This window comes from Sapajus apella, unplaced genomic scaffold (assembly GCF_009761245.1).
Source record: "Sapajus apella isolate SASKATOON/1434 unplaced genomic scaffold, GSC_monkey_1.0 scaffold7, whole genome shotgun sequence".
Classification (NCBI taxonomy): domain Eukaryota; kingdom Metazoa; phylum Chordata; class Mammalia; order Primates; family Cebidae; genus Sapajus; species Sapajus apella.
Window position 1 is genome coordinate 41,631,949 of NW_022436947.1, and position 26,877 is coordinate 41,658,825.

At 33.8% G+C, this 26,877-nt stretch overlaps 1 protein-coding gene across 1 annotated transcript in view; it reads right to left on the minus strand.

Annotated features, from left to right (window-relative positions):
- Positions 1-26,877, minus strand: part of SEMA3C (semaphorin 3C) — a 181,337-nt gene that overhangs the window by 65,785 nt on the left and 88,675 nt on the right. The window contains exons 3-7 of the mRNA XM_032276442.1: positions 20,000-20,160; positions 18,850-18,912; positions 10,239-10,358; positions 2,754-2,844; positions 131-250 (exon numbers count right to left, since the gene is read on the minus strand). Of these exons, the coding sequence (XP_032132333.1) occupies positions 131-250; positions 2,754-2,844; positions 10,239-10,358; positions 18,850-18,912; positions 20,000-20,160 (555 nt within the window). The remainder of the gene's footprint in view (positions 1-130; positions 251-2,753; positions 2,845-10,238; positions 10,359-18,849; positions 18,913-19,999; positions 20,161-26,877) is intronic.

The window sequence follows — 26,877 nt, forward strand, 5'->3', positions numbered from 1 at the left end:
CAGTACAGAATTACCATTATTCATGTCATAGCCTCAGTTTTTAACCATTTTCCCTAGTTGTTACAATGGAATTAAATAAGGTAGTTTAAAGTATGATAACAAAAAATAAATGCATCAAATGCTTTCTTACCACTTAGCCATTTGGAATTGTATTGATCAGTTCTGACTGGATTCCTCTTGGTTAAACTTCGAAAAATAGCAGAATCTGTCCCCATGAAATCTATATACACTGCGGAGAAAAGCTCCTCATCTATGAAAAGGAAAATTTTAATAGAAATGTATTTTAAAAGCTATTTTGAAATTCTAGGTGAGTTTATTTATTAGGAGATCACCACAGGTATTACAGTGTTATGATAATTGGTTATAACCAAACATTAATTGGTTTGCATTGTCCAGCAAATCAATAAATTTTAATCTTTCATCATTATTGCCTGAATAATTACTATATTTTTAAAAAATCAAAGCTCAAAACAACTTTATTCTATGTAAAAGTGAAAGTTCCTCTACTTATACTATGTAGTTTTTTTTTTTTTCTTTTTTGAGACGGAGTCTTGCTTTGTTGCCCAGGCTTCAGTGCAGTGGTGCGATCTTGGCTCACTGCAACCTCCACCTCCCGGGTTCAAGCAATTATCTGCCTCAGACTCCTGAGTAGCTGGGATTAAAGATGTCTGCCACCATGCCCGGCTAATTTTTGTATTTTTTAGTAGAGATGGGGTTTCACCATTTTGTCCAGGCTGGTCTTGAACTCCTGACCTCATGATCCACCCACCTTGGCCTCCCAGAGCACTAGGGTTACAGGTGTGAGCCACCACGCCCAGCCACTATATAGTAATTTTTATATAGAGTCTATTAGAAATGGTAGATGAATGATAGATAACAAAATAATTGTTTACCTGTAATAAATTTAAAAGAAAACACTCTAAGAGTCAGAAAACATGGTTTTTATTGGTAATCCGTAATGAATTGGGAATTAGTGCTAAGTTTGAACATTCTGAGTCTCAACCTTCTAATCTATAATGTATGGGAATTAGATTATGATCTTAAAAGATCTTAACACGTATTAAAATTTCTATGATCTTCCTAAATGGGCTGAATATAACAGTTTTAAAAAATTATTATGATGACAAGGAGGCCACATTATAATTGTCAAAATAGTATCAGTGATTAAAAATTGAATTACTAAAAGTATATATTTTGATCTTTACTGCTAGAAGGTTCCCAGTAAGGTAAACAAAGTGCTAATTTTTCTATTGCAACTCAGCCATAAAAATAGAATACAATGGTAAGAAAGAAAAGATATTTAAAATTAAATAAATTATCACTATTAACAGAATCAGATGTATTAATCTATACGTAATATTCAACATTTAGCTTATTGTTTGAAGATCCATATTACTTTTCATCTAGTAAGGGGCAGTAAGCATTGAACTGGTAACAACGTGACCCCCGAGTATAAAACAGTAGCTTAATATCTATTTTAAAAAGAATGAAATTTATCAGCCTGGCCCACTGAACTGCCATGCAGTTGCGTTCCTTGACTGTTCCTCTAGGATTACTCCCTGGGCTACCTTCAGACTGTGGTAATTTTGGCAGGATTGGAACATTTCAAAGTACTCTAAACTCACTGTTTAGTAATAAGCAATACCAGTTGGCCCAGCATAGAATGGAGAACGGAATGTATCTAATATGTGCTCACCAGGTTATGAACTGGACCCCTACCAGTCAGCAAGCTGGCGTGGCAGGCAGTTTGTTCCTCAGCTCTCCTTCCTAGTAGGGATTCTAGGCCCATGGAAATAGATTATAGGGAGATAACAAAAATGTGCATAAAGGCTTTTTTAAAAAAATCATTTTAGCTTCTTTAAAATTCTGAGAACATTTGTGAGGCTTATATACACATACATATGGCTATTAAATTGTGATAACTTTGCAAATAGTTATTTCACACTTTTGTTATATCCCATTAACCATAAAACTGTGGATCATACATTCCTGCTGTTCAACAGATTGATTAGTAGAATCTACAAAAGTTGACATCATAGAAACAGAGAGTAGAAAGGTAATTATCAGGGACTGGAAGGTAGAGGGAGGGACAAAAAGAAGTGTTCATCAAAGCGTACAAAGTTTCAGTTAGACTACATAAGTTTTGGTGATCTACTGTACTGTACAGTGACCGTGGTGACAGTAAATAAAATTTATTGGATATTTCAAAACTGCTTAAAAATAGCTTTAAACATTATCCCACAAAAAAAATAAGTTGGTGAGGTAACAGATATGTCAATTGTCTTGACTGAATTTTTCCTTTATGTATACATAGATCAAACACCACAGTTGCCTATGAATATACAAAATTATCACTTGTCAACTAAAACAAATAAAAAATAATGAAAGAAGGTGAAGAAAAAAGTACTAAAACATGAGGAAAAGTGGGTGTTTGATACTGCAAACACAATTACAGAAAACACTGAAAATGACTTTATGATAATACATAACTATAAGTATACATATATACACTTTTAAAAATGCTTGGCTTGCTCTAGATATGACAAAACTGTCATTTATCAATGAAAAGTTACATGCTTATCATTAATCACAAATATTTTTACAAATGAGAATTGAATTCTCTATTTTTCAGCTCACAACTTTCTTCCTATTATTTTACTCACATACTATCATCTATACAACCATCAAGAACAGGCACACCATGTCATGATAATTTTCCATGTTATTTTATGTTTAGTCCATTATCTACTTACTGATCATAACAGACACTGTGTTCACATTGGGGCTGAAAGAGCAGCGTCCTTTTCCAGATTCATACTTGGAGTCCATCATGAAAACTTGGTCCTTTATTGTGGATAAAATTTAAAATGTGGCAATGATAACTTATTTAATCAAGATAATTGTCACTAGTAAAACAAAGCATAGTTAAAGTCAATATGCTTTCTAGTTGGTTGCTTATGCCTTCCAATTTACTATATTAAGATTTACTCAAACTATGAGAACAATCCATCTGTAATTGCAACCGAACCTCAGCAGGGCTAGCTCTCATTCTATTATACTCCCCATAGAGCTGATCCAAGAAGTCATTCTCCTCAAATCAACATCAGCAAGAATCACTTGAAAGTCAAGTATTATTATAAACCTCAACTAGATGTGTTGAACATCAGCCAAAAGAAGAAAACTGTACACAGAGGAGCAATCTATGTAAGGACCATAATATTTTCAAAATAATTAATATATTTTTAAAAATAGAGTTTTACATTACTATTTAATTTCATCATGTAAGGCATTACACAAGATTCGACAAAATAATTCATAATTCAGATTTAAAATGTGCTATTTACTCATGAATTTATTTAATGAAAATTTACTGGGCATCTGCCATGTACCAGAAACTGACTAAACACTAGGAATACTGTAAACAAAATACATGAAAATCTTTGTCCTCAAGTAATTTATAATCTAGTGAGAAAGAGAATAAATAATTAAAATATGGAGTATGTTAGATGGTGCTTGCTACTGAGCAGAAAAGTTAAGCAGGAAAAGAGAATAGAGAAGAATATAGATTGGGGGCAATAGATTCAATGGTTTTAGCCTCACCAAGATGGAATATATTGTCAGTATAAATATGTACCTTTTTCTTATGTAAAGTTAATAGAAGTCTCTTCCTAATTCAAAGTAAAAAATGACCTTTTAATAGGTCAAATAAGATGATAAAAAAGCTTAATTATCAAGTTAAGGTTTTTGAAATTTATCCTGAAAGAAATATGAATTCAACAATATTTTTGAGTGTGGAAATGGAAAGATTAAAACCCTGCTCTAGGAAGGGGGACTGTATCGTGAACTTTAGGAAGATTGGGAATGAAATGTATAAAACCAGACACTGCATTCAGGAAAATGGGTTAGTTTCCTATTACAAGAGTCCAGGAATTAGGTAATAATAATTTGACTTGGCATGTTTTCAGTGATCAAGGTAAGGGCAGTAGAGATGTAAGAAAATTTGTATAGTGGTAGTCAACAGAGCTTGGCAGTCAGTTACAATTTGGTGGTTCTAATTTTATTGTACTTGTCCTTTTCACATTGTCTCCATACCCTGAAAGAATACATCTATTACATTCTCCATACATGCCTCCAAACTACTGTTTTATAAAAGATAACCTAAAAAGGTAAATCCAAATAAACTATAGATTTGTGATCATCAATCACAACAATTTCTAATTGATCATATTCAGGAAAACAAATGATTCTGAAGTTCTGACTCCTTGAAAAAATAAACGTAGTACAAAGTTGTTGTAGTGAGTTTCTGCCCTACCGCAGGACTTCCCTAAAGATAATAGAGAATAACAGAGCTTAAAAAGAATCATAGTCCTTTAGCCTAAAAAGGTTCTTTTTGAGCGTCCTAAGATCTTTGTCAATGAAGTCACTCTGCAGGCGACGAAAAAATATGACTTGTCCAGAAGACCATGTAGCTAAAGGGTGATAAGAGCACAATTTGAATTCAGTCTCCTGAGTCCTAGTGAGTCTGATTCCCAAAAGGTCTTCATTTATGTAACGAATAAACCAAATAAATAATTCTAAACCAGAAGAAAAACCAAAAAAAATCAGTAAGCTTTGTTGCAGTTTTAGAGCTGGAGACTGATTTGACCAAATAAGTGAGAGCTCCTGTTGCAGGAATTGATGAGTTGTTTAGGTACCATTTGCTCTCAACTGAACTACTCCTATCCACCTTGCACAGCATTCTCATACTCACACAGTCATAATCTAGATCCTGTCATCACCAGAAGCAGATGTCGTCTACCCTAATAATAATAATTATTATTATTATAATTCTTCAAATTTGTCTCCTAAGAACTCTTCTCTACTTCTGCCCAGTTCATTAGGCATTTCTCCTTTTTACTTTATTAACAAGTTAGATCCCATATTTGCTTTTTTTCTTTTTTCTTTTTTTTTTTGAGATGGAGTTTCGCTCTTGTTACCCAGGCTGGAGTGCAGTGGTGTGATCTCAGCTCACCACAACCTCCACCTCCTAGGTTCAAGCAATTCTCCTGCCTCAGCCTCCCGAGTTCTAGCTCTATCACCCAGGCTGAAGTGCAGTGGTGTGATCTTGGCTTACAGCAACCTCTGCATCCCAGGTTCAAGCAATTCTCATGCTTCAACCTATGGAGTGGCTAGGACTACAGGGAAGTACCACCACGCCTGTTAATTTTTTGTATTTTATTTATATGGACATGGTTTCGCCATGTTGCCCATGCAGGTCTCAAACTCCTTGGCTCAAGTGATCTGCCTGCCTTGGCCTCCCAAAGTGCTGGGATTACAGGCGTGAGCCACTGTGTCCAGCCAGATTCCATGTTTTTTAATTTCAATAAATTTTGGACACAATATTCAATTCCTTGAATCTATGACTTTTCTCATTGTATCCATACACTAAAAGGATACATCTATCTACTTTCTCCATACCAGCCTCCAAACTATTAAACATTTTGTAGATGGTAACCTAAAAAGGTAAATTCAATACACTATAGATCTGTGATCCCCAACCACAAGTGGATCCCCTACAATGTACAGTGGCCTTTCAAAGATTCCCTTATCACAGCTGGTTCTGTCATCAAAAATTTCAACCTTTGCCATTATAGTCAAATCCTGATTTTTCTTATTTCCTAACTTATTCTCAACTCATATTATTGCCAAACACTTTGCAGAGAAAGCAAAGCCCTTAAATGACATATCTTTAACTCCTCACTGCTAAACATGCAAATATCATATAATATTAATGTAATATTATATTGATGTATCTACTAATACATGAGACTAACTAGTTCTTTTACTTTGAGGCCAATTCTTCAGTGCTTTGCATTTCATCTTATCTGGTCTTAGGCACTTTACATTTCCATTATTCCTTCTGTTTCTTTGATACATCCTTTCATATTAATTGAAGTCTTTATGCCATTATTTAAACAACCCCTTCATCTCCCATGCATCACTCTCCTTATAAACCACATTTCTCAGAGAATTACATACATACTCATCACCATTTTCTAACTTGTCCTTTCATTTTCAATCCACTTTAATTCAGCATCTAACATCAATTATTCCATTGAAAATCTTATTGATAAGATCTTTAATGACAATCATAGTACACAATTCAGTGCTTATTTTTTAGATGTCATCTTACTTGGATTCTCAATGGCACTCAAGATTGTTGAAAACTATCTTTTTACAATGACTTATTGTTATTTCCCAGAACCAACATAGACTTTCTTCCTCTACCCCCGCTTTCTCTGTCTCTTCCTTTTAAGACTTGTTTGTAAGTTCATTTTCCTCCAATTGGCCATTAACGTTAGGAGACCCTCAGGTCACAATCATAGTCATTCTTTCCTTTTTCCTCTATACTTTCACTTTCTTTCTGCATAATTAAATCTACACTTTCCTTGGGCTTCAGTTACGCTTATAAAACAATGGCTCACACATGTATATACTCAGCCTTATACTTAACTGCCTACTTGATATCACCAGTTGGATCATTCAGTGGCATCTCTCATTCAACAGACCAAACTCAGGCTTATTATCTTTACCCTATACATTGTCTCTGCATTCTCATTTCAGTTCATGGCAACTATATAATTAAAGAGGCTGAAAATAACAAATGAACAAGAAAAGTGTCAACATTTATATCACTTCCGTTTCCATAACCAAATCTATCTACATCCTCTATACTACTTTATCCTTTATGCCATTTATACTCTGTCACCATTGCTACCACCTGAGAATGACAATCTCTTTTGTGGTCTTCTATGTCAACTCTCAAACTAAGCTCCTACAACTTTTCCATCCCCTCTACTTATGCTGCAAATCATTTGTTAACTAACACACAAGTGACAACACAATTCTGTTCATGCCATTTTCTGCTGAAGATTGTTCCAATTTACCTCTCTGCTGATATATCAGAAAGACCATGTTCTTCAAAATTGACCACGATCCTATAAGCTTCAACATCATTTTGACTCTGCTTTTATTCTCATTAAATAATATTTCTGAATTGAACAATGAGAGAAAATAATAGAGAGTAGGTGGTGAAAAATTAAAAAGAAGGCATAGCAAAGTGTCCTATGGGCAAAGACGTTGGTAAAGGCAGTGAAAAATACAGGGCATGAATGGCAGGGTTTAATGTCATAGATCATTAGAGGAGCAGATATACGACTTGAGGGAATCAATTTGGTCACTGAGATATCTGTCATTAATCAAACACTTTTAGTTAATGTGTAGGTGTGGAAGATTAGAAAGGATGAATAAAGCCATAAGAGAACAGGAGCATAAAAGCTGGAAATTCAGCCTCCTACTCTGAGAAGCTTAGTAATGAAGTAAAAGAGAGAGAAAGGAGAAAGGTAGAAAAAGAAGTCACAGCACCAAAATAAGGATTTTAAGGAAAAGAAACCCAATCCTTTCTTTAAATGGGAAAAGAATGTAAATGAAAAAAAGGGAGAAAAATATAAAACAGAGTGATGAAGGTTATTTGTTAAAAAACTTAATATGGAAGATGTATAATTTTTCTTCTGAACAGAAAAAAATGCTACAAAAAGATAATGAAACAAACTCGATTGGTGGCAAATTTAATTCTAAAAGCATAGAGGATAATTTGGAAACCTATGACATCCTTGGTCACCTGTGATAGTCTTGGTCAGTCAAAGGTAAAGTTATCTGCTTGATGAGGGGCAGGATCAGGGGAGCTTAATTGGTATTCAGTTGTTGAAACAGATGTTATGAAAACATCTGATGAAATCAATCATAGATAAGATGTGGCAATATTCCAAGAATTTCCTGCAAAATTAACCAGTCACTGTTTTTGCTTGATGTTTTATTCATTCATTTAAAGTCATGATTCACTTGTATTGCTTTATCTTTTTCCAGGAACAGAAGACAAGACATAAAGACAGTAGATGAAGAAGAACCACAGTTAGGTCTTCGTGTAGCAAGGATTTATGTGGGTACTGTTGAAAGGCTCTTTAGGTGAGCACTGTAGAAATCTTGGAAAGCTCTGAATCAGTCTCACAAATAACAGAAGAGAAATACGGTATAACAGAAGCATGTGGTGCTCCAAACAAGAAGTAGGCTCAATAAATATTCCCTTAGAACCAATGAATATCTATGAAGACAGACCAATGAAACATGGTAGGTAGTGTCCCAGATATAAAACTGAATAATTAAAATAACACTACCAACCTAACGGCTCACTTTCAAATTAGGTTTGATTCAATGGAAAATGTTATATCTTAATATGATTACATGAGGGTCAGCAGTAAGTATTACTCTTGGTGATTAAAAAATACAATGCTAGTGATAAAGAAGAATTCTCTCAAAATAAAACTTTCTGCATCACATGGTCATTTTATACTAGGGGATCTTTTGTCCTAAACTTTTATCCTATAAAAGAAAATAAATGCATTATATGTTTGACTAAACTCTGTATTTCTATAGTAACAATATGGTTTTTATACAACAAATATATAAAAGCGATGTTATGGTGAAACTGTATGACTTAACTATCAGGGCCTACATTTTATAAAGCTTAGAAATCATAACCCTGTTCATACCTAAATTGGCTTGTAAGATGTTCATGTATTATTTCAGAGATTAATTAATGAAACTGCCTCTCCTTTGAAAAATATCTTTTGAAGTGAGACTAAAGTAGTTCATATTTAGCAAAGTGATTAAAATGTATTCTATGCTGGTTTTCCAAAGGAGATTATTTTTTGGACAGAATTTCCAATTAAGCCTTCAAGTGCATAGTGGGCAATTCACACATGGGAAAATAATTTTATTTGAAATCTGTGCCCTGAAAATGGCTATGCTATTGTTGGCCTGTACAGTGACTGCACAGACTTCAGGAAAGTGTCTGACAGATCGCAGACGTCTGAGGCAGTAGTTTATTTAATCAATTGATCACAGGCATGTGGTTTTAATGACAAGCTCAATGCAGCCAACTGTATTCTTCCAAAAAGCATAACTTCACTTTTCCTTTAAGAATTGTAATATTTCATAGCCTCTTGAACCACATTTTAAAAAGTCTCATTTTAGAGTCAAATTATAATTACTCAGTTTTTAAAAAATGACTTTTTATTCATTAAAAGATACATATGTATAAATTACATGTCTGAAAATCAACTTTAAAAAGAATAATTGTTCAGTCATATTAGTACTAAAATACATTAATCCTTGCTAAAGGAAAAAAATGTTTATATCAGTAGCCATATTTATTTTTTTCAAAATTCTAATCTCTAAAATTAAATTATTATTTAAAAACTGGACTTTCTAGATTCTAATTGCTAATAAAGCCAAACCAAGTTTGAAGGTTCAGCTTTTAAAATAATTATGTTAAGTAAGACAACATGTTTGGCTAAAAGAATGAGTAGAAACTCTCTTGGTGGTATAATGCACTTTCCTTATTCAACAGCTGTGGACTGGGATAACAAAGACAGTCTTAAATAGCACAGGTGAAGTTCAACAGTCTCATATTTGACTATACGTTACCTATCTATTTGACTAATTTTTGGCAAACATCGTATCGTAATACCCCATATCATTTTAACTAATGTAAGAAACAGGCTAGAATAGCCTAACGTAGGAAGATGTTGGTCTAAGATAAAAGTATGATTTGTTAATTACATAAAATTCTCTCCAGCAGACATTTGGCATCATGCTTTATATATCTTTTACAGATACACACTTAAAAAGTTTTACTGAATTTGAAAGACAAAAAAGAAATTACTTAGACTATATTTGAGAAGGTAAGTTTATGCTACAATATTTCTATAATTTGGGGAAAATATTATCACTGTATTACACCCAAGTAATTTTGAAATTACAACATTTTCTTTAACTTTTACAGCTTACAAATAAAGTATAGATACACTAACAATACATACATATGCACTAAAAATATATATAGTTGCCTCCAACTAAAAGTATATATATATATATATATGTATGTATATATACATACATATATATATATATACACATATATGTATAATACACATAATAATATATACATTTTTATCTGAAGGCAGAAGGTGATACTTTAAGTAGCTTGGTAGACAGAAAAAAATATAATATACTTTGTGTTTAAAGGGCATGAAAATATTTTATGAATACTGATATTTTCAAGTTTTTATTCTAAAATACAGTTTCAAAAATCCTTGACACTAAAATAATAACTAAGAATGTTAAATAGTTAAACTTACCTCTGATCTCCTCCCTCTGTTCACATAAGTACAGATGGGACTGTAGGCACCGCTCCCACAGACATACAAATGTGTGCGATTGAAAACCTGAATTACACGGACAAAGTTCCGACAGCCATGCTAAAAGAATCAGTAAATAAGCAGTTAGTAACTCAATGACTTTCACTGTTATTTCGGTTAGCTATGCTAACCTGAGATTTTGTATGATAGATAACAATGAGGTGACATAAACATTTGATGTATTACCCCATGGGTGTCTAATCTTTTGGCTTCCCTAGACCACATTGGAAAAATAATTGTCTTGGGTCACACATAAAATTCACTAACAATAACTGTTGAGCTAAAAAAACAAACAAAAAAAACCCTCATAATGTTTTAAGAAACTTTATAAATTTGTGTTCCACATTCAATGCTGTCCTGTGTGGCATGGTTGGACAAGCTTGTATGAGGCCATATCTTTGGGGAACTATTAATATATTTGCGCCTCTTGGCCAGGTGAGGTGGCTCACACCTGTAATCCCAGCACTTTGGGAGGCCAAGGCAGGCAGATTATGAGATCAAGAGATCGAGACCGTCTTGGCCAACATGGTGAAACCCTGTCTGCACTAAACACACACATATATATATTTGCATCTCTTAAAGGTAATTTGAGAATACTTATCTATCTTGTAGAAGTACCAAATTGCATATTAAGATTTGGTGCAAATGAAGACAAACAGTGGCTCAGGAATAGTCAAAACATTATTACAGAAACACTCAACAAGTATTTACTGATTACCTACTATTTGCCAGAGTATAGTCAAATTCTCTAGGCATCCTTAGTGAGGAAAATACAAAAATCTCTACCCTTGTAGCATGAAATTGAACAAAGTTATCATAAATGCCCTGCTTTTTCTATTTCTGTTTAAATCTGGACTAATTCTAATACTTCATTTGAAAATGCTCTCAAATTTATTCATGTCAATGCAAATATTATTTGGCAATATTTTGCTATACGTTTTCCTTTCTGCTCTATTTTTTATTGTTAAAATATATGTTCGCAGAAATATTAAAATAACAACATGGCTTATTTTACTGATTTATTTCAAGAGAAATAGAGTCCACCCCAGACAGTAAGCAAAATGCTCTCTCTCATATCTCATTAATGTAATATTGCAACACTGTGTAAATTTTTACATTCTGAAACTTTATAAACCTATTCTTTACCTGAGAAAGTTTACAAATTGAGACATAAAAGTTTTTTTCTCAAGTTTTCCTTAAAACATTAAACACACACACACATTACACAAACATCATATTACCATTAGCACACAATGGCAAACACTATTCACCTTAGGATCTGGTAAATAAAACTAATCCCCAACAAAATGCCAACATAATGATTGCTTTCTATGAGGAATGACATAATCATTCTCTCTGCTCTGGATCCCCTAAAATACTCCCTTCTTCTCTCCTAGGAACTCCTTCCTCACTCGCTCCAAGTTTAAGTAAAATCAAGGCTGTCATTTATTAACTCAATGAAACAAAATAATTCCTGCAATTCTAAATTGACTGTGACCTTGCAGGAGTACAGATACATGGTCAGTGCTAGATGTCGATCTTCGTGACCAAATTAACAACTGAATGTTTCACAGTTACTGGGTTCACCATTCTTTGCTGACTATAATCCAATCAAGTCTGAGATTGAATGATTTCATGAAGTCATTTTTCTCTCAAAGAACATTAATAAAATGATTGTACAATTAGAGACAGTATTTATATTAAAAAAACTAGCAAGAAATACATCAAAAGTTAACAGTAATTTTCCCCTGGGTGGTCAGAAAATATATGTTGCTTTTCCCCCTGCTAGGTACCATGTATGCTTCTAATTTTTTATAAAGCATATCTATTATTTACATTATTGAAAAACTGAAACAAATTGTTGCTAAAATAGTACTTAAAGTCAACATTATTTTACATTTTGCATCATTTTCTCCTCTTATATTCATTATTACTTGCCAACAAATATATACTTATTTTCTTATGCAGTAATTTTATACAGCTGTTTCTATGATAGATTTTATTATCAAATAATCAATCATTAACTCTGTAGTCAAAGAAATTCGTCCTTACAGACCAGGCCATACACTTTATTTTTATTTTAAGACATTAAGGATTTTTGTTAAACACACAGTGTCATTGGATATTGACACCTGTTTATACAGGTACCTGGAAATTGGATTACATAACTACAGATGATAGCACATTTCTGAAGAAAAAGCACAGATGAAATATGGTGTGTATATAATATGTCTACGTAAAGGGAATCTATTAGCAATGAGACACATGCGTATTTTTTTCACTTTCAAGTTTCGTCATTCTAGGATTCTGTATATAACATTTCCCCATAAGACACAAATTCAATCCAATTCCTTTAATAATCGGTTATGCCTCTCTCATCTTGGGTCTTATGGATGCCAATGTACTTTCATGAATTACTGGTATCGGTAAAATGAAAGAAGTCAGTAACATCTGTTATATTTCAAATGCCAACTATATTTATTTCATATATCTATCATCTATCTGTTTATTATGACTAATATTTAGAGTTTATTACATGCTAGACTGTGGAACATTGATATCGCATATTTTATTTATTTTTACCTCCAGAAAGTTTGATTTTTACCTTTATAGCTGACATTTATACTTTCTGTATGCTACTTAGGCACTTTACACACATTCATTCAGTTTTTAACTCAGTCCCTTTTAGAAAAGTAAGCTTTAAAGCTTTTTAAAAAATAACCTGTCTGAGATCATATAGGTAGTAAGTAAAGCAGATTTACAAATACATGTGTCTCTAACATTGAATCCTGTATTTTAACTGCTTTATAATTTGTCATTAGATGAGTTCACAGCTGTTTTTATAAGACTGATAGAACTTTTTAGTTTTTATAACACTTATTAATATTCACAGAGCTCTTAAACCTTTGATGTAGATTAGTTTAATTCTCATAACAATTCTCCAATTTACTAATACTCCATTTCAGTGATGAGAAAATTGAGTCCCAGAGAGGTTAAATAAAGAGTTCTAGTTTTAATAAGTAGCTAACCTGGGTCTTAAACCACATCCACTCTCCACTATGCAGCTTTTCTATAGGATTCTGATTAGCAGTGAACAGATTCCCACACCATCTGATGCTCAGTATGCTCCCTACCTCTCCCCACACACAAGGCCACAAAAGGAAAAACAATTCAGTTGAGTTAATTATTGAAAATGATTATCTAGATCCTTTCCAATTCCATTGTGCTGCCTTCATTTCTGACCTAGACTACTGTAATAGTGTCAATTCCATCCTGTAAATATTTGCTGAAGTCATTCTATGCAAGGCACTGTATATGGTACTAGCAACACTGAAATTAATAGCTCAATCAATGCCTGCTTTTAAAGAAAGGAGAGCATAATATATCAGGCTATGGTAGATACTGCAATATGGCTGTATTTTGTTTTAAATCTGCTGTAGAAGGAAAGAAAGAAAATAAGTAATGCTGATCTAGAGGTAAAGGTTGGAGTAGAGGTGACATTTGAGCTGAGTCTTGCAGAATAATTTAGAGATTTTCACAGGCAAAAGCATAAAAAAAGAACATTTCAACAAAAAAGAGCATGAACAATAATCAGAGACATGAGAGTGCAGGATTTACTTGGGGACTAGTGCCTAGAAGGTTTCAGGATAACCGTGTGACAAAATCAGAGAGGCAATTAGAGTTGGTCTGCCATCCTGCCGTAGTTGTCAGATAGGCAAGAGAGAGTATTGCAGAGAAGACAAAGTAGATTTAAGTATGCAGATCTCAGAGTCAGATGACCTAGGTTTAAAACTTGGCTTCATCTTTTACTAGCTTACAGAACTTAAGACAGCTACTTGGCTTCTGTATGCTTCGATCTTTGCATTTCTAAAATGGCAATGGTAATACCTGTTGTGGACAATATATTAATTAAACAGTAGAATCAGTATGTTGCACGTAATAAACACATCCAACCGTCCAATATTAGATTTGTTTTATTTGCATTTTAAAATCGATAGTCTATAAACCTGGCAAAATAATCTGGACAGTTATCCTGCATAGAGCTTAGTGTAGGTCCAAACCACAGTAAAACCCACAAAATGTCTAGAGAATGAACGAAGCCTCAGAGACTTCAGTGGAAATAAATACCATAGATGCCTTCTTTTCATTGTTTGATTCTCTTTCAAAATGATTTCCTAGCACAATGTTAATGAAATATAAGCTATTAACATTAAACAGAATACAGTAACATTCTATTTTATATACATATCTATGTCTATATAACAAAATCCTGGAAGAATATACCCTAAATTGTTAAGAATGATTATTTCAGTAGTGCAATTTACTTTCTTTAACAGCGATACAGCATTAGCTGTGTACTATGCACTGCTCTAAGCTCTCTACAAATATTAACTCATCAATCCTCTTAACAAGCCAATAAAGTTAAGTACTACGGATTAGCACATTTCACAGATAAGAAAACCAAGACACACAGAAAGTTTAAGTCTCCAAGGCGGAAGAGCCAATAAGAGATGATTTATTTTCTGTTACTTTCTATGTACTTTTCTAGGCCTTCAAAGATTGTTGTATTGAAAATATATTAGTTTTATAATATAAAAATAGATGTTTTAAAAAATAAATCCTGGAGCACAGGTAGACAGGCCTTAAAAATATTGACTCTTCATGTTCCATCCTCTGCAATGACATAAAAATACCTCACACATTTTTCCTTTTTGTCTATACCTCCTTGGCCTAGGTAAATTAATCAAGGTATTTGGATAAAGAAAATATATTTTTTAGGAGCTTTGGATCATGTGGTTACAGAAATAGGGAAACTGATATTCTACAATTAATAAATCAAGTTTGACACCATGTGCATGTAATGTATACATATCTAAATATATTTAATCCTACTTAATTTTTCAACTGTCTCCTATGGTATTTACACGGTACATTCATTAAACCCTGTCTCATGGATATGTTTGACAGCATGTGCTATTGTTTAAGCTTAATTTATTTAGGGTATGAATAAAATATTAACATTTAGAAATAAATGGAGCATGTAGGAATGTGAGTATGCAGGGGAAGAGAGAAATGGGAAGTAGGTTATACTCTTTTTAGCTGAGGCAGAAAATTAGCTATATTCCCACCATGAAAATTTATTTTCTTTATAAATGTCAGTTTACTACAGAATTATGCTATATTACTACCAAAGATCAAAATTTAAATCATATTAACTTTTATTCTTATAATTGCTATCTTGTTATAATGTCAATTAAAATTTGATACAACTAAAAAATCTAAAGGATTAAGGGATGCTTAACTGTTTTATTTTTGTTTTCAGTTGTTATAACAGTATGGATTTTAATTGCCACCACTTTATGTTTTGCCTAGATGATTAACAGAGCTAAAAGCAGAAAGTTTTAGCTCAATGAAAATATACTTCTAAAATATATGCATAATAAAGGCACTACAAACATAAGTAATCTAAAAGCATTAATAAACTCATCATCTATTGTATCCTGCTCGCAAGCCCTGACAATCAGTTGTAACAGGTTCCTATGCTTGTATGCACCGTGACCTGAAGGGGTGAGTAGATGATTCGTAGGCTGAAAACAGGAAGATAATTGAAGGAAAAGAGGCTCAATTGCATGTAGCACATACCAAAGGCTAGAAGAGAGAGAGAGGGTACGACTTGTTCGAATTTCAATATCATTGAAATAAAAGGTTAACAGATGTTCTAATATGATTGCCACAAAATCTATCAAACCTTTCCTAAATATCCCAGCTGTGCTGCGCTTTTCTTTGTCTTTTGTGTGTATCCTTAGTATTTATCATTTTCACGCTGGGAGGGGTAGCATGTTTTAGTGGTAAGGGTACCAGATCCAGAACTGTTTAGACACAGACCGTCCCACTTCACAGCACAACAGCTTGCTTCTCACTTTCTTAGTAATGCAGTTATTTTATTGTAAAAATACAAGTGGTGACAATAACATCCCCCTTGCAGCACTGTTATGAGGATTAAGATAAAGCACTTAGAACAGGGCCTGCCCTGTTCCATTAAATGTTGGGTATTTTTTCTGAAAATTACTGTATATATATGTCTCATCATCTCTAGTATATTATAAAGACTTAAATGTAAGGACTCTATCTTACTCACCTCCAATTTCTTCATAACAACTAAATAAACTGTACAAATTAAAGTAATCAATTCCTGGGTTTTAACAATATTAGATTATTAGATAATATTTATAGCATGTTTTAAGAAGTTCTTAAGTATGTGGTTTCATTGAGAATTGTAAAGGACAGGTTGTTCTGTAGAACTTCCAAAGATCTATTTCACATATTTTTCTACCACAGGCCTTTTATTTTCCAATAGCTTAAGTAAAGGACAATTCTGTAAGTACATCACATGTATGAAATGAGAAGGGTTTGTTCAGCATTCTTTTCCTGCATAGACCAAACATGTATTTTTTGATTATTATTTCTCAAGACTCAACAATATTATATGGACAAACAAAACCTATCCAGCTGACTCCTAAAAATACCCAGGAAAGAGCACGCCATAGATATTTTCCTTGTGTATAACAACTGGCCATATAACAGAATTTTAAAACATCAACAAATTACAACATGACAAAACTATGGGAAAATGTCAGCATGAATACTGATGTATTTTTACCTAATAACTTTCAATTGTCAGAAAGCTAAACAAAAACAAAAAAAACCTCAGAAGCTTTCTATTTTGACAAAGGAAACAAGAAACCAAACGACTTGTCTAAGATTCTTCAGAAAGTCAGCAGCACTTTTTGGAAATAGAATGTACAAAGGTAGCTAAATTCTACACATTCTGCCTGTGGCAGTTCATATGAATGGGAAATGCAAATCTTTTCGAACAAAGGACAATGAAATTCAGTAACTATAGCCACGGAATATTATTGTGGCAAAAGGCAAGGCATGATCAGATACACATCAACGGGAAAAAAATCTCATTAGAGAACAAAAGAAAATAGTTTAATTCATGCACAGTTATTAAAATAATAGCCTCAGGAGACAAAACGTCATTCTTTGTAACATTATACTTCATTCTACTATTGGTTTCCTGGAATGCCATTGTAACATATTTGTTTTAGTGTTTCTTCTACATTTTTCTGGATTTTCCCCCCAAGCTTGTGGTCTAACAGATCCCTTGGATAGCAACTATGCCTCTGCAAATTTCTCCTGTTCACTTTTAAATTTTTCTTATTGGATAAATCACTCTAAGAACCCTCTATTAAGGCCAGAGATCCTACCCTCCAGAGTCTTCCATGGCCCTGCCTTGAGCCAAAAGTTTTTGCAACTTTACACCTGTTAGGAGTCCATTAAAATAAAAGTTTCATTTCCTTAAACCCATATTTCCACTTTCCCATGTTTGGGCTTATCTATCTCTGCCTCAAAGACTCAGTGCATAGTCTTCATTCCTGAAATCAGCGTCTCTTGACCCTACCACAAAATAAATTCTTGGTTAACATTTTTAACACTAAGGTGGTCTATTATTTGTTATGACCCAAGACCTGAATGTATGTGTATACACTGACTAGGCTGTCACACAATTACCATATTTCCAGCTTATTTCTGAATTAGTTTGTATTTCCGTGCCCAACTGATGAAGGCTGACTTTTCTAATAAGATAATAAAGTTGACTGGAGTCGGAACTGTTTCTGTTTTTGCACCAATTATGTCTTCGGCAACTAGCTCTATGCTAGATATATAACAGATGCTAGAATGAATGAATGAAGAAAGGAAGCTTTTTTACTATACTATTTGTGAAAGAGAGGACAATTTTGATGCTTGGCTCTATTACATTTTCGTTATTTGAAGTAAAATGGTGAGATGACATATATGCTCCATTATAAACATTAAATGACATGTACACATTAAAAATCTGCTTCATGCATTTGTTTTAGAATATTCAAGAATAACAATGTATTACTTTCAGCAAGTTATTTGTAGAAATCAATATAGATTTATTCCTTGTCTCTCTTTTGATTCTCACCTAGAGGAATACAATTTGCACAAGTATTGCATGCTGAACATTTATTGATACTTATAGCTTCCTCGATTGCTGTTTTGTGGCTGTTTTTAATTAACAAAGGTGCCATATATCACTAGTAATTTATATTTCTGGAATTTTCTGGCTAACCACTACCCTTTTACTGAGAATCTTTCTTGGGAGAAGCCCATAGGGTATCTGGGAGCTGCTCCAGACACTTGCATTATCATCGTTTCAGGAGCCTGTTGAGAATTCTGCAGTTTGGATCACTAGGAACAGAGGTTATTACTGAAATCCATCATGAAATGTATCCGAGTGAAATAATGAAAGCAAGGCAAGCAATTTTTACCCAGTTAGGAATTCTGAAGTTACAGGGAACCCGAGAGTTCCAATGTCCTCAATGTTTAGGTTTTGAGCATGTGTCCAGCCAAAAATTTAAAACACCACCACCCTTTGTCTCATTTTTGGCATCTCTCAAAGTACATGGATTTGAAAACCAAATATTTAAGTTAGTGTTTTTTTTTTTTTTTAAACACTTACTATGGGATCTTTGCCAGCCATTTTGCATTCTTCAATTTTGATTGCAGATGCTGGCCAGAAAACCTGCTCAGAAAGAAAAATAAAGGTTGCATAATCTCACTTGGACATAGATATGACAGCCCAATGCTCTTCATTTACTTTTTGTTAACAGATTTATTTAAGATGATCCTATACTAAAACTTTAAAATTCATTTTTAATGAATTCATTAACATTCTATTATTTTAACAATTACAATTACTTTTTATTTCTTCCATCGGTGTTTCCTTTCACAAATGCTTTTCAATAACTTATGCTCATTTGCTAATTATATATTAAAATAAGGTCATTATTGACCTAAATATGAACAATAGAATTTTTCACTTCTTTTGACATTGTACACTTTTCCCAGCTGCTTATATGACAATAAATTTACATTTACATTGTTTCCTCAGTTATTATTTTTGGTAGACTGCACGGCCAGACTAGTAGATTTATATAAGATGGGCCCCTAGGTACTTCAATAGCTAAAATAACGTGCATGAAATCTAAGAGATTCCCTCTCTCTGAAATACTGTACTAGTATTCTAAGTAGTTGGAGCCTTGGGTCCAGTCTGGCAACAATCATTAATTGTTTTAGTTGTCAGTCTGTTGCCTATGTTCACAACCAAATGCAGAAGTCTCCTGGCTGTAATATATTTATAATCAATCTATTTGTATTTCTTTACTCCAGTAAAGCTTAATTTTATTTCCTTGTGAAATGGAATGATAAACATAGGTCATACTGGATCAAGTAACTGTATTTAATAGCTGCTTTCCTTTTAGGCCTTCAATGGTTCAACAGAGATGACAAAGGAGATCTTCCTTTTCTCTGACCGTTTCTGTCATGCGCTACACTATGCTCCCTTGTTTTCTCTTTTTATATATTTATACACAGGTGGTATTTTCTCATTTAGCTTCAGGTGTTGAATTGTTAAAAATTATGGAACTATACAAGAAGAACTGAACTTAGTATCTTTTCAATCCATGAATAAGTACTAACTTTCATAGTAACATGTGACCAGTATTTTCTATTGTTCTAATAAAATGCACAATATTTTTAACTGTATTTATTTTTTTTAAAAAAAGACACTCAAAAGGTAGACACTGTCCTCATAAAAATGATAAACTTACACTCAAAGGTTCTTGACTTATATTATTAATATTCAGGGAAACAATGTGATCTTTGCTGCCCACATATATCCGGTCCTGGTCTTCATCCATTAATAAAATCCTGTAGTCTAAAGGGTGGTGGGAAAGGCTGAAGTATTCAGAAGTCTTGGTTTCTCGAAGTTCTGAAAGAGTGAACAGCACAAGTATAGATAGAGTATCCTAGTTTTATAATTCTATCATTTTAATAAAAAATCATATGTGAATATTTACCAAAAAAGTTAAGGTCCATTTCCTTTTACAGTAAGAAATTAATTTAAAAATAGAGTTATGGGCTAGTTCCCTATAATCTCAGCACTTTGGGAAGCCAAGGTGTGAGGATCACCTGAAGCCAGGGGTTTAAGACCAGACTGGGCAACATGGTAAAACCTTGTCTCTACAAAAAATTTGTTTAAAAAATTAACTGGGCATGGTGGTATGTGCCTGTAGTCCCAGCTACTTTGGAGGCTGAGGTGGGAGGATCTCTTGAACCTAGGAATTAGAGGTTATGGTGAGCTCTGATAATGCCACTGCACACCAGTTTTGGCAACAGAGCGAGATCGTGCCTCAAAATTTAAAAAAAGTTATGTTAATGAGCATTTTAATTTATTATATTTATGCTGAAGTAAAACATAAATCAATAAGCACAATGTTAAGGTTTATGGTAATAGTATATGATTACAAAATCAGTCACATTTGCAATAATCTCAACTCTGTTTTATAACTGGATATCATCAGCTCAAAACAAGTTAAAGTAAATAAACAAAAAAATACAGTGAGCAGACTGAACAGAAAACAAAACGAATGGCAGTGTGGTTGTCTTCTTATCCTCTATTAATGCTTTATTCTTGGACTCTATTTATTCATCATTTTAGGATTGCTATTTCCTACTACAAGTATTTGCCTTACTTCCCAACATAATTCTAATTACTCCAACTCATTTTTCTATAAATTACTTGAAAGAAGATGTACTTTCAGGAGGCAATGTTATTTTTAGCAGTATAACTATGCATATACCTAAGGAAAACATGAATTTTCAGATATCTAAATGTTCATGTTTTCAGTATCCTCAGTGGTTAGTGACTTACACTCATTTAACTTCTTTCACGTTGCCTAAGTGCCTGTATAGCTGGCCTTTGAGGACAATGAATGTATGGTGACATTCATGACACATTCGCCAGTCAAAATGCTCCTCTCAAGGAGCATAACTTTAGACTTTTCTATTCAAATGGTTCAGGATTTCTTTGTTCTTTTGATTATAACCTGAAGAATGACAAACTATAAGAAAGAGAATGCTTTCTGGGATTATGGATTCTGTGATGAACTGTTTCCAGATTTTTAGGTGTTGAATCACAAATGCATTTCTAGAAATTCTAACAGAGCTGTAGTTTGACTTAAACTGAAATTAAAATGACACAAATTCTTATAGGAAGTCATACACTATATTCTGTGAGTACTTGGGCCATAGTCCATATGAGAAGATACAAAAGTCACAAATTTAACCTATTTTCTAGGCACATTTGTTCAGAATGTCTGCTATGATATCCTTCAGGTAGTTTTAGCCAATAATCTGAAAATGCCCTGGAAGAAGCAGAGTGATAATGGAACCAGGCTCTGTTGCCAAACTTCTGGTGATATTGAACAAGTTACTTAACCTCTCTGTGCTTTAATGTCCTCATTTGTAAAAAGCAGCAATAATAGTACCTTCTGCCAAGTGTTCACGTGGAAATCAATTTGATACACGTAAATATTTGAAATGAGTGCCAATAGATAGTATTCGATAAATTCTAATTATTGTTATTAAGTTTAGATCATGATTTATAAGAAAGACACAAATTTAGATAAAATAGATACATGTTTTCCTACTTCTTTTAAATTTAGGGGGCTAGAACCATAAAATTATTAAGACATAATCTTACAGCCTCAGATTTACTGTTCATAAAACAATAGTACAATACAGGATTTTTTTATGTTGGAAAAAACAATCAAGAAATTAGAAAAATATTTCAGAAGAATCTTAACATGTAAAATCATGACAGCATACAAGAACAAAAGACAGGTCATTAACAGGGCCTGGGTGAAAGATCTTTGGAAACAGGGGGCTTGGGTGCTGAGCATGGTACAGCCTGCTGCCATTCCAGTTAGTTAGCCTCCCTAGGAATCACAGACAGTGATTGGCAGGTGAACTGACAATCACAGACACAGTTGGCAGGTGGTGCCACAGCCGAAAAACTGAAACAGCTTCCTTCATGAGGAAAGCAAGTAAGGGGAGAGGGATGTCCTTCAGGAAAAATTCAATCCACGCCAAACTAGGAGTTAGGGCTAATAGAAAAAGATCCAAGAGCAGAGAACATAGGAGAGAATACAGAATCAAAGCAAGTATCACTCAAACACTGGAGAGGACATAGACTGCTTTGATTGTCTAAAATCCAGGTGTTTCATAAAGCTTACTTTTCATCTCAGGGATATGATTCATGGTTGTGTAAGTCTTCTGTAAGACACCAGGGGTAAGATATTACTTGGGCTGCTGGAATACACATTCAACAAATACCTCTTGAATAAGTAATTGTGCAGTGACATACGTAGACTAATACAGTAAAATATAACTGAGTTCATGGCCTCTGGGGCTCTACCACGGGAGTCTGGATTCTGGCTTTATCATTTCATTTCTAGATGTACTTGGCAAGTGCCTTTATCTCTCTGAACTCCAGTGTCCTCAATCTGTAAAGTCAGGATAATAATATTATCTACGTCATTGGGTTGTTGTGAAGTTTAAACTGGTAATACACATAAAGTGTTTAGAAGAGTCCCTGAGCTACAGCAATGCTGGTTATATGGGTTACCTATTATAACAACCTGGGCCAAGACATCAGTCTTCAGCAAGCAAAGTCAGAACAATTTCTTACACAGACAGGGGGGAAAAAAAGACTAGAATGCCTGATTTAGAGTTAATATTAATAGATTCAATTTTTTTACAAGTGGAATCTACTCAAATTATTTAATCAGGAGAACACAATAATAAAATGAGGCATTTTTAAGAAAAATAATTTGAGTATGCAGGATAATTTTTAAAGTATGTAAGCTGAGAAGACTAAAGACTTCATTCTAGTAGTTGAGACATTATATTGATGAACATCTGATGTGCTAAAATGAAAAGAAAAACCTAACATGCGAAACACCTAAAACAAAGAATTTTGAATGATTTTGTATGGGTTTTGGCCAGGGGTAGAGGGAGATTAAGGTAAATTCCCCTTAACATTGTAAGCTAAGTATAAGAGGAATGAATATGCTTTTGCTACTTTTGGGAGATCTGAAAAGGAGATTCATTTGGTAGAGAAAGTACTTAGATGTGGAAAGATTAAATTACATTCAGATCAAAGCAGAAATGTTCCACAAGAATGCAGAATTAGATAATTAATTTAATTTTGCCATTAGAAATAGCAAATCTTCAGGTAGAGGTATTCAGTTCTTTTCATGGATTATTATATGGAATTCTGAGAGTAGATACAATCTCCGGGGAAGAGTATATCTAAAAACCAAAGCAAAGCATAGAGATGAGTTGGTTGTTAGATACAAAAAGGGAGCGCTAGAATTGAAACTGAAGGTGATTCATGATGTATAGGAAGCAGTTTGACATTATCAACAGAGTACTCAATCGGTGTCATAGTCCTCGGTTGAAATTTCAGCTTCATCACTTACTACGTATATTATATTGGGGAAACTAGTTCATTTCTATTTTAATTTCCTCATCTATAAATTGGCAATAATAATACCAAGCTCAAAGTATGTTCTAGCAGCCCGCAGTACAGGATCAATATATGCTCCTTTCAGCAGGAGACACTGTTGATTATCTATCCAATAGATACTATTCTTTCAGCCTTGACAGGTCCGTTCAGTGACAACCATACTGGCCCCATTCTTCTAACCAGCAAGTGTTTTAAATGTGGCCATGTAAACAACTTTAGCCAGTGAACTTTGGAGGGAGGCCTCCGGCAAAAACTGGCACACACAAAAAAAGAGGTAATTTTGGTTTCTGCCTCTGGGCATTGGTATATGAGCATATGATACTTGCAGCAATTGCATCTACCTTGAAAGCTGCTTGCTGAGAATGGCAAGCAGAAATGCAGAAAAAAATCTGGATGCTTTAAGAAACCACTGAGTCACTGGATGAACTGGAGCTACATTGCTACTGGACTCTTCTGTTAAATGAAATAAAAAGAAATTCTTGCATTTTTTAGGCACCTTGAATTGAGGTTTTCTTTCTCTCTTGTAGAAACAAATACATCTTTTGAGGGTACACAATCCCCCACCACCACTTTCTCACATTTTCTATCGTGAAGTTGTTTAGTTTTGACGTTTTTTCCAAAATATCGTTTTTTCTTTTTCCTTTCTTTTTCTAATCTATATTGAAATAAAACCAAGAGTGTGATCTCAGCTGGGAAATAGGCTCAATTAAATTTCATTTGCAGGCAACAAACAAACAACTGCAGTTCTCTTTACCTGTTTCATTAGAAAATTGTCAATCTATTGCATTAATTCAAATACCACAGGGAGCAATAACTACATCAACTTAAGACCTTTCTGGTCCACGGATTTTTATCTAGTTTTCCGAGCCATAAAGCATCTTCAAATTTAATTACCTGTATCTCACTGATAGTTGACAGCTGTTAACCAGGGACGATTTGCTTCAGAAGTGCCCTTGTTGTGATAAAAGCCTAGGCTATTTTGTTAAATGCTATTTAAATTGCTCTTAGTAGCCATAATTGAACTTTACGGCTTGGGGAGAAAAAACAACAAAAGAGATGAGCTCAACGCAATCAGAATTTTATTTATAAAAAGAATGACCCAAGAATCTATCATTTGCTTTCACATAGATCCAATTTAAGTAAATGAATGACCAGTGAATTGGCCACAGTTATAGAAAGTGACTGATTTAATGATTTGGCTACAGTGAGAGAAAAACATTATAATTACTAGTCCATCATCTAAACAAGGCAAAGAATGGCATTGTCATTCCTTTAACTTAATAATGATGTCATCCTTTTTGAAGCATATGAGGTACAGCTATTTGTGCTGTTTCTCAGGACATGCTCAGTTAATGAATAAGGGACTCTGGCTGAGAGAGTGTAGTATTAGAAAATGCAGTGGCTCCACAAAGGGCAGCATAGGTCTCCTAGTCCTGGGAAAATCTCCAAGGAAACAGCATTAAAAGGAAAATACTGCATATTTGTCTCCTGTAATCCACATTATTGTAGAGCTCCATGACGGAAAACTACAGTAACGTCTTCTACGCCAATATTCCCTGGGGGAAAATTTGCCACACAATACGCTTACCTAAAATTCACGTATCCACATGAACTTTTCTTTGTAGTAGAAACCGTTGTGAAGCTTGAGAATTTAACCAAAGCTGGAAGAACAACAGGTTTCTCCAAAATCTAAAACCTAGCAATAGAAGTTTCTGGGGCTGAGTATAGTCAATATATTGTTACAGCAATTACAACATAGTTCAATGTACAGTAATATATTGTGTCTGTCAATAATACTCTATTACTCGTTATCTAAGAACAAACCTTTGTTCTCTGTTAAGCTAGTCAGTGATCTTCGTCTTTTTGAGTTAACTAAGTCAGGAAGAATCTCATTCATGCACTCAAAAATGTGATCTTGATAAAGTAAGGTGGAAAGTTTAGGGTTTTATTTTATAGTTGTCCCATGTCATCTGTGGAAGTCGGTTTCAGGACACCCTACAGATAGCAAAATCCAGGATGCTGAAATCTCTGCTACAAAAGGACACAGTATTTGCATATAACCTACCCACAACCTCCCTATACTTTAAATCATCTCTAGATTACTTAAAATACCCAATACAATGTTAATGCTATGTAAATAGTTGTTATACTGTATTGCTTTTAAAATCTGTATTATGTTTATTATAGTATTGTTATTTTTTCATTTTTTTCTGAGTATTTTTGATCACTGGTTGGTTGAATCCACAGGTGTGAAACCTGCAATTCAGAGTGCCAATTGTACACCTGTCAAACTACACGGTAGGGTAACTCATTCATTCACTCAGAATACTACATTATCTTCAGCCTTTTTATAAAATTCAAAGATAAGTAAAAGATTATTTGATTGAACATCAATTCCCAGGATTCCCTGGATTAGAAGCATATGTGGTAATTACTCATTAATTTAAAATTCATATGTTATTAATTTATTTAATATATATATTTATTGAGCCCATATCCCAGCAGGCTAGACACTTTGTTGAACTAAGAGGATAGAAATAATGAAGATACTATGTCCTAATGACTATTTCATTGCTTACCTAACATTCTGTCATTCTGTTTGGCTAGTCCATCCAAACATCCTTCTCATCACAAACCTCAGATCTGCCTCAGGCAGAATGCACATCTACAGATTTCAAAGTAAATTTTTAAGATATCTTTTACTTCAGAGATATTGCTACTGGCAGGATAATTTCCTCTTTTGAATGTCTTATTTCAGAAGAATTTTAAGTAGTGTGTGCTCAAGTGACCCATTCTCTCCCTGAGGCTTATTGTTTTGAAACTGGGTTAGAAAGCGAACTTCACCTGTCCCTTCAGAAAAATAAATAAATAAGCACAAAAGCAGTGAAACTTCAGTGAATTGAAACTACAGCTACTAATTCCTAATGCAAACACAGACCAGAAGGCATGTTGTTAAAACCATATTTGCTCAAAAATAATAGCTCCAAATAGCAGCCACCTGTGGGCTTACCAGTGGGAGCAAGTGTTGTAGATGCTTTATAAACTTAGTTCACACAATTTCCATTCAAAGCCGTCGCATTAGGTTCTAATATTATTCTAGTCCCAAATACAAAGAAA